Source organism: Octopus sinensis, linkage group LG21, assembly GCF_006345805.1.
Source record: "Octopus sinensis linkage group LG21, ASM634580v1, whole genome shotgun sequence".
Classification (NCBI taxonomy): Eukaryota; Metazoa; Mollusca; class Cephalopoda; order Octopoda; family Octopodidae; genus Octopus; species Octopus sinensis.
In genome coordinates, this window is record NC_043017.1 from 16,622,678 (window position 1) to 16,632,749 (window position 10,072).

A 10,072-nucleotide genomic window follows, 5' to 3' on the forward strand; every position below is an offset into this window, starting at 1 on the left:
TATAGTCGTGATTCATATCGAGCCCGTCTGAGTATTAGCGCGCGTCTACGATGAGTCTACGATTTTAAAAATAATTTAACATCATTTTTTATTCCATTTTAATGCATAATTTTTCGTGTGTCGATGGCTGCGGAGTTGGCGTCCATGGTCACACCTGCACCTGTTTGCTTCTCCCCCTTCTTCCCTCCATCGTGAAGCTGTGGGGAAAGGAGTGTAAGGAAATCAACGTCGTAAAGCATCGTCAAGGAGACCAGCGTTCTTTTAGAACAACGACTTCATGGCTTGAAGACACCAAAACAGAAATGGCTAAGAAAACCCGAATTGGCATCTATAAGGGAAGTAACTCTCTAAAAATGCTTATATAGTTATTTCCCTTACAAACCCGAGCAACGCCGGGCGATACTGCTAGTGGCTTATAAACATCTTCAACGCTGTAATTGTTTTCGTTTCGGCACACGATCTCAGATCAAATCACTTGCTATGCAAGTACATCTCTGTAATATAAATTTGTTCTTTTTATTCTAATTTTTAAGTCTTAATACTTAGTTGTTTGTATCTTCATTAATAAATAATATAAAAAAAAGGGCCTCAGTGGCATAACCTTTAAATTCAGATTTCAACAAGTTAGTGCTAGAAAGTAGCTTGATCATTCACATTGGCCATTGGCCTGTATGTCACAGTATAAGAAATATGTGATCAGTCAAATTACAAATAGTCACAGATTTTGTGTGCTGACTCCACAGCCTTTACTAAAAGTTAGGAAAATAGCAAACATAAGGATAATACTTCAAATATATTGAAATGTTAGCATTGTTCTTGTTGGTCATAAGTTGAAATCTCATACTGTATTCTCCCCCCGAATCAGTCTTATTCCAGTTGACATGACTGAAAAAACGAGTTTGTTTTGTATAACTTTTTTTTTTTTCCAGTTATGCTGAAGATTTCTCACCAATCTTGGACAATTGCACCTGTTATTCATGTACCAATTTTACAAGAGCCTACATCAATCACCTCTTAAAGACTTCTGAAATACTAGCTCGTGTTCTGCTCATGCTGTATGTGTATCAGAATATACTTTTTCTTTTGTTGTTTGATTTTAAAGATACTTTGTATTATTTTTGTATATTGTTTTCTGTCATAATCCCAAATTGATCAATATTCCCCGAGTGAAAAGTTGGCTGATGGAAACCCACCAGAAACCGGATTAGTAGATTTCTCTCTACATTCTGAATTCAAATCCCACTGGGGTCAACTTTAATGAATAAAATGCAAACCCTTGCACTGGAGTCTTCCTTTTGTCTGACTGTCTCTTCTGGAAGAAACAGTCTGTAGAGAGGGATGGACTTCACCAGCTCTCAAAGTACCTAAGACATGCTGTTTGTCTCAGGTACTCTACAACTCCATCAAGGAACTGAAGACCCAAAGCATAAACGACTTACTCTCTTAGTCAATCAATCATCAATCAATCTATCTATCCATCCACCCGTCCGTCTGTCTGTCTGTCTATCTATCTATCTATCTATCTATCTATCTATCTATCTATTTAACGATCTGTCTGTCTGTCTGCCTGTCTGTCTGTCTGCCTGCCTGTCCGTCCGTCCGTCTGCCCGTCCGTCTATCCATCCATCCATCCATCCATCTATCTATCTATCTGTCTGTCTATCTATATCCAACCCTCTGCCTTTTACACCTTTTGTGTTATTTTTTCTGTGCTAAGTTTATCTCACACAGCAGACTAGAGACTGTCCCGTTAGAAACCTTATTACAAATGCTACAAATGTCCACCAATTATGATACAAATACATTCTCCACTGTTTAGCAAATGTACTTCTTCATCTTATGTGACATCAAAATGTTAGTCACTTTTTCCATTTGGTGTATTTGACCATTGTTCCTTCTGTTGCAGCCACAACTTCAGTCATTATTTCAGCTACTTTGAGGCAATACGTCAGGCTCTAAAAGACAATACATTTCTTCAGCTCAAAGCACTCATCCAAGAACAGGCATCAATGTTAGACAAAGAATAAACCAAATTATGTTAAATAAATATTTTGTTCTTCAAATACCTGATTTCTTTCTTTTTGTTTGTTTGTTTGTTTCAAGCATTTTTCTATCATTTTATGTATAAAAGATTTCATAGAAAGGATTTTGGTTATTTTTTTCAAAGAACACAATAAAACAACCGTTTAGTTCAGGAGTGGGGCCAGTGAATCTTGAAAATATTTGGTCTTCAACATAGTCAACGAACAGGCTCGCAAAGAGGGGTCCTATTCCCGTTCGCATGGTCACTTCCAAGACCTGTTGGTAAAACTCCCCTGCAAACGAGAAGCAGTTGAAAGAGAGAACAAGTTCGGCCAAGGCGAAGTGTGGAGGTGTCAGGTTGGGGGTTGGGTCGGAGGTCTAGGAAGTGTTTGAGGCAGGAAGTCCTGGTTTGGTGTTGTCTTGCAATAAGATAGGAGTTGGTCTGTTGACTAATTTAGGCTGTTTTTCTGTAAGTTTCTGCATCGTTTGGTCCAGTTGGCTGTAGTTATACTTCGGTCGTGATTGATGAGCCGGGTTTAATGAAATTATAATGGATCATACCTGCGCCAGACCACCAAAGACTCACCACAGCTTCTTTTGATGAATTTTGCTTTGGGGACTGTGTTTTGGTGGCTTGTCTTTGTATCATTTCTGTAGTTATCTTTCGGCCAAGGCGAAGTGAGGAGATATTAGGTTGACGGTTGGGTCGGAGGTCTAGGAAGTGTTTGAGGGCAGGAAGTCCTTCGATGTGTGGGATCCCCGTATATAGTCTCTTGATATCAAAAGTGCATCTACGATGAGTCTACGATTTTAAAAATAATTTAACATCATTTTTTATTCCATTTTAATGCATAATTTTTCGTGTGTCGATGGCAGCGGAGTTGGCGTCCATGCTCAAACACCTGCACCTGTGTTTGCTTCTCCCCCTTCTTCCCTCCCTCGTGAAGCTGTGGGGAAGGGAGTTTAAGGAAATCAACGTCGTAAAGCGTTGTCAAGGAGACCAGCGTTCTTTTAGAACAACGGCTTCATGGCTTGAAGACACCAAAACAGAAATGGCTAAGAAAGCCCAAATTGGCATCTATAAGGGAAGTAACTCTCTAAAAATGCTTATATAGTTATTTCCCTTACAAACCCGAGCAACGCCGGGCGATACTGCTAGTTTCTTTATAAACAACTAGCAGTATCGCTCAGCGTTGCTCGGGTTTGTAAGGGAAATAACTATATAAGCATTTTTAGAGATGTAAAGTATAATAGCCATCTCAATATGGCTAACCACAAAGGGGGCGGGTTACTGTAGCTTTTTACGTTCTGAGATTTAATAATACATTTTTAGAGAGTTACTTCTCTTATGTATGCCAAAAATGCATTAAAAATGGGAAAAATTGATGGTAAATTTTTTTTTAAATCGTAGACTCATCATATACGCGCGCTAATACCCAGAAGGGCTCGATATGAATCACGACTATAAGATACCCGGTTTTGGTTAAACTGCACCGCAAAATGTGGGAGTAGTTAGGAATCTAAATCGTAGGAGACAGACAGCACACAACCTCACTTTTATATATAAAGATATTTTAAAATTTTATTTCGGGGTGCATAAGGAAAAAGATTTGCTTTTGCTTCCACACGCACAAACATAAACATACACAAAAAATTACGTACATATAGAGAGATATATTGATAGCGCGTTGGATGGATAGATAGATGGATGGATGGATAGATGAATGGGTAGATAGATAGATAGATGAATAGATAGATGGATGGATGGATAGATAGATAGATAAGAGACACATTTGATTTAATAAAGTATCTTTACTGAAAGAGCAAAGAAATAAAACAAATTCTTGTGTGTGTGTGTGTGTGTGAAGGTAGATACCGAGACAGTTTATTAAATCGAAGAGCGTTGAGCGCGTGGAAAGCTGGAACGTCGGTCATTAATGCAGTTGCTATAGTTGCAATGAGCCCCGCTTGAAATCCGCTGATAATCCGATATCTTATTGACCGCAAATTATAGTCCTTAATGATTTACTACTGATGCAACAATGATAAATATAAATCAATGATTGCCATCTGCTTATAGGTGTAAGGGAACAAAGATGGCTTAGACCATACGGTCAATCAGTCAAAAAGATCGGTTATTTTGTGCTGCAATGCGTATGATTGTTGCATTGACACTCAACGATCTATAAAGCATTCATTGCTGCACAATTTTCTTTCTGTATTTTAATTTGAAGTATTGTGTTCAGTTATTCCTTCATCAGAAACAAAAAAACATCAGCGTGATCTTCTCATTCTGTAGTATATATGCTGCCAAGCATTTTGTTCGGCGCGCTCACGATGTTGCTAGGTCACTGCATTATTTATCTTCTGTATATATATAAAATTGAATTTCTGTCTGTTTGCTTGTTTGTCTGTCAGAATGAAAGTAAAGACAGCAAATCCGTAGAAGTAGTCTCACCCTGGTTCAAATTCAAAACTGAATATTTCAATTCTCTTTGGGAATATGGCCTGTCGATTTAAAGAATACCAATTAGGGAGACATATAAGCAGTAATGAGGCCTTTTGGCGCATATTTGGATTCTCAATCCACGAAAGGCTCCCAGTCGTTCAACAACATTTAGAAAATGGTCAAATGGTTTACTTCACTGCTGTGACAGCTGCAAATCAAGTTTCAGATGCAAAGGATACCACTTTAACAATCCTTTTCAATCTTTGTCGGGGGGACAATTTGGCAAAACGCTAGTATATCACGAGGTTCCTTCTTATTATACATGGAGTAATAATAAATGGAATAGACGCAAAATAGGTACATCCTGGGATTACGTTTGGCACAACAATTGGTAGAGTATATACTGTGCATTCTAACGAAAGCGAATGCTTCATATAAAAAAAGGGGCCGACTTCATGGGAAAGCTTGAAAGAAGTTTGTCAAGAAAATAAAATAGCTTAAGCTACTTGCTGGGATTGCAGCAACATTACCACCCGGAGGTCGGACTACCCATTCAATATTTAAGTTACATTTAGATTTATCTAACAAAGAAGATCCAGTGTGTAATATACCTAAAAATTCTGAAATGGGTGAACTAATACAAAAATGCTACTTAATTGTCTGGGACGAATGTACCATGGCTCACAAAAATGGTTTTGAAGCTGTGGACAGAACATCATGTGACATTGGAAATTTTAATTCCAGGAAACTTCTGACAAACACTACAAGTTGTTCCAAGGGGAATAAAAGTGGACGAGCTCGATGCTTCCATATTCTGTATCATGGCACCATGTAAAAACACTTCAGCTTTCGACAAATATGAGATCGAAGCTTTCAAGAGATCAATCAGCCGAACTATTTGCAGAGCAGCTTTTGAAACTCGGTGAAGGGAAATTTAGAATTGATGAAGAACAGTTTCTTACGCTCAATCCAGTATATGTAATTCAGCTGATTCCATCGATGATTTGGTGAAATCTTTCCGAATCTTTTTCATAATTACAACAATACAGGTTGGATCCGTGAGCAAGCTATTCTGGCTCCAGTAAATGTTGCCGTAAATAGCAAAATTGAATAAACTTCCGGGAGAAATATTCACTTATAACTCAATTGAGAGTGTTAACTACCTCATCGAAGTTCTGAACTCACTAGAACCACCAGATATTGGTCATCAGCTGAAAAAAGTACTCCTATTATGCAATGGTACAAGACTGATTGTGCAAAAACGTATGAGGAACTGCACTGAGGCAAATATTCTCACTGGTTGTGGTAAAGGTGAGATCGTTTACATTCTCCGCATACCAGTTATACCATCTGATGTCCCATTCCAGTTTAAGCGGTTACAGTTTCCTATCCGAGTTTCTTTTGCCATGAGCATTAATAACACTCAGGGCCAAACACTAAAAATTGTTGGATTACAACTTGAACAACCATGCTTTTCACATTGTCAACTTTATATAGAGGCATCACGCGTGGAAGCAAAAGCAAATCCTTTTGCTTATGCACCCCGAAATAAAACAAAAAATATTGTTTATAAAGAAATATTCACTCTTAATGCAATATGAATACGTCAATAACTTAATCTTCCATTGCTCCCATTATATTCAAGAATCGGTAAATTGCCTTTTTGAATGATGCGTATTATATATAATTGCCGTTAGTGTATTAATAAATAAAATAACACATACAACTCGTTTGTTATTGTCAAACAGAATAAACAAACAGATAAAACAACAGACTTTAAGGTTGCAGGAAGTCATTCCGCGATAGAGCACATACACACGGGCTGACATGTACATTCGTATACAATCAAACCTACCGACCTCGACCGTGTCCACCCCCTACCCCCACTTGTGGCTTCCTCCCCTCCCATATCCACGACACTAACCATGCTCTCCGGCTCTGCAACTCTTTCTCCTTCCCTCTCGGCCCCTCTAAATTTCCCTTCACTTTTGATATCAAGAGACTATATACGGGGATCCCACACATCGAAGGACTTCCTGCCCTCAAACACTTCCTAGACCTCCGACCCAACCGCCAACCTGACACCTCCTCACTTCGCCTTGGCCGAAAGATAACTACAGAAATGATACAAAGACAAGCCACCAAAACACAGTCCCCAAAGCAAAATTCATCAAAAGAAGCTGTGGTGAGTCTTTGGTGGTCTGGCGCAGGTATGATCCATTATAATTTCATTAAACCCGGCTCATCAATCACGACCGAAGTATAACTACAGCCAACTGGACCAAACGATGCAGAAACTTACAGAAAAACAGCCTAAATTAGTCAACAGACCAACTCCTATCTTATTGCAAGACAACACCAAACCATACATCGCAAAAATGACATTGGTGAAATTACAGGAGTTGGAGGTGGAAGTTCTCCATCCACCATCCTCAAAAGCATTCTATAGGGGATTAGTGGAGGGGAGGTACGACGATGATCTCGGGGCGAACCTGGGCGTCGACGAGGATTACCTGACCCGCTTGTTCAGGAGACTTTCAGGCCGGGACCTATGGACAACTTCCAGAGAACCCTGGCCTGGCAGTGCTATCGAGAACCGCTACTCGTTCGGGATAAGCTCTACAGACACGGCTCAAGGGGCCGACCTGCCCGAGATGCGGTCAGAGCGACGAAACAGTTCTGCACGCACTCGTGCAGTGTCCAACCATTTCCGACCTGTGGGCTTATGTCGAACAATTGCTCTCACGTGTGGGACGAGTCGGTTTATCAGCCGAGTCTATCGTCAATATCGTCACGCTTCCTTCCTTCAAATGGGAAGGAAGAGCTATTTTCATCATCCTTGTGGCTATGACGAAAGAATGTATCTGGTGGACGCGTCTGAAAGGATTGGCGACAAACACTTTCCTCTCTGGTCAATCTCTTATCAATGTCTTCAAGTATCACTTGAAAAGGAAAGTGAGAGTAGAGAGACAAGTTTTGTCTAGCGAATGTTTAAAAAAAAAGATGGGTGAATGTAGCAAGGAAGCCACCTTGAGCATAATCCTATGAACCCGGAAAAAAATTAAAATAGAGAGTTACTTACTTGCAAATAAATGTGTTAACATGTGACATTATTGACTGAGGTTACCGTGGTCTTTTCCGTAGGCTTTTCTTTCCACGGATAAACTTTATCTGCTTCCTCCTTTACACTTTACATCATACCATTTCTGTGATACATGATTCCTATTGATCGTTTTTTTCACAATCCCTTTTAATCGAAAACCTACCCCATCTTTTTTTTCTTTCTCCCTAAAAAGAAAAGCTCTACTTTGTAATTTGTCCCGTCTGTGTTCAGCCATGTGTGGCTAATAAAGAAACATTATCTATCCATCCATCCAATCTATCTATCTATCTATCTATCTATCTATCTATCTATCTATCTATCTATCTATCTATCTATCTATCTATCTATCTATCTATCTATCTATCTATCTATCTATCTGTCTGTCTGTCTGTCTGTCTGTCTGTCCGTCCGTCCGTCCGTCCGTCCGTCCATCTATCTATCTATCTATCTATCTATCTATCTATCTATCTATCTATCTATCTATCTATCTATCTATCGACGGACGTGATGTCAGTTCGGCTCCGAAGGTAATCGTTTATTTTGACTATCTATAGCCCATATTTTGTGTACATTTTTGTAAATAAGGTGTGTAAGGCACCCAACTTTCGTTTGAGTGCTTTTCCAAGGGAGGAATTCGCCCCTAGGGGCAGTTTCAACCCTATTTAATTTGTGTAATTTCCTTTTCGACATTTTGAAAATGTCGAGAAATTGTATTGTAGAACGATGGTCGCGTTCCTCTATCGACCATCATTTTCCTAGTCTGGAAACGCTCGGAGAAAAAAAGAACTTATGCACGCAAAGTGCAAACATAAATGATTTTGGAATAAACGCTGCAACCACTTGTAGTAACAGCCCTGTCACCACCACCACCACCACCACCACCATCAGCAACAAATACAAACAAAGGTCGCAAGGCCAAGCACCGTCAACACCACCAGGGAGTCCACCACCAACACCGACAACAACACCATGGCAGCATCTGCTACTAAAACTGCTATCCCTGCTAAAGACATCGCCATCAATAACAATACCAACATCACCATCACCGCCACCAAAGACCGTGCCGTCAATGCTACTAATACCACCAACACCACCGCCGTCACCAAGAACGACAATAACAACAACAACAACAACAACAACGACAACAACAATTCCCTTCAACCACTGCTCACTCCATCACCAACAAGTGAAAAAATAACAACGACAACCAAACGAAATGCCGAAATTTGCGCTAATGCAGGACCAAATTACGCAGACAATTTTCCACCCCTTGCTAGTTGCATAATCAGCAACCACAAACCTACAACCCACACCCCTGCCATCAACACCAACACCACCGGCAGTAACAACAATAACAAAACAACAACAAACTTTGCCGAGGCGATAAAAGAAAAAGTAACAAGAGTATCGTTTACTGCACAACAAATAAAAGATTGCAGAAACCTTATCACCAATGAAAACGGCAAAATACTCTTACACATACCACAACACATACTGAATGAGGAAAAAAAGAAAACCATTGTTTATAAAATAACAAATAAAACAACTAAAAGTCCAGAAAAGGCAAGCACGGACAAAATAGAAAAGTGCCTATCTGGGGATACAAGGATTATGTGACTTGGGCGAACAAGTTCGCCCACGTACAGGTGGTTTTTAAGAATGAAGAGTTGGCGAAGAAATTCTCAACGATAACCCTTCATTCTGATGAACTAACGATGACACCGAATTACCTTGGCCAGAAGGTGACGAAGGTCATTATCAGTGGTGTCCCCCAAGTAACTACAACACTGTGGATAACATCCGCCATAACATCCGAAATGGAGAACTTAAACATCCTGGATATCGCTGTTTCGAAAAACAAGGACTGGCTGGGAAAGAGAATGGAGTTCCTCTTCCACATAAGTCAAGACGACATTAACAAAATTCCCACCCACGTACATCTTGCGGATGGCCGCAAGTTGTACGTAGTAGTCGAGGGCAGAAGGCCACGATGCTATACATGTGGCAGTGAGGCACACCTCAAAAAGGAGTGCAAATCTGCCGCTAAATTACAACAACAACAACAGCCACAGGAAAAACCACAAAAGCCAGCATTATTGCCCACACCACAATATGGACGGCTAATCAAGAAGCTGTATGCAGAAATGCATGAAAAACAACAAAGAACAAGCCAACCCAACCAAACAACACCAACACCAGCGCTAAGAACAGAATCATCACCACCAACAACAACTAAACCAATTCCAACACCGAGAATAACAACGAAGAAGACAAGCACCAAGGATGTAGGAGAGACAATAACCACAACAAACTCACCAGCAACACCCTCCCCGCGCACCACAACAATATCTACAACCTCACAAACAGACCCAGACGCTTTACCCTTACCCCCTGCTGATTCGTCAGACTTTTCATCTAACGATGAAAGTTCGACAGAATGGCAAATAGCCACAGGGGGTAAAAGAAAAAGATAAAAAAAAACCAAACAAGAAATCGCA

At 40.0% G+C, this 10,072-nt stretch overlaps 1 protein-coding gene across 2 annotated transcripts in view; it reads left to right on the plus strand.

Moving 5' to 3' along the window:
* Positions 1-2,070, plus strand: part of LOC115222885 (queuine tRNA-ribosyltransferase accessory subunit 2) — a 28,177-nt gene extending 26,107 nt beyond the window's left edge. For both annotated transcript variants that reach the window (XM_029793268.2, XM_036511876.1), the window contains 2 exons: positions 930-1,055; positions 1,907-2,070. In XM_029793268.2, coding sequence (XP_029649128.1) covers positions 930-1,055; positions 1,907-2,027 — 247 coding nt within the window. In that variant the 3' untranslated portion in view covers positions 2,028-2,070. The remainder of the gene's footprint in view (positions 1-929; positions 1,056-1,906) is intronic.
* Positions 2,071-10,072: the final 8,002 nt, after the last annotated feature.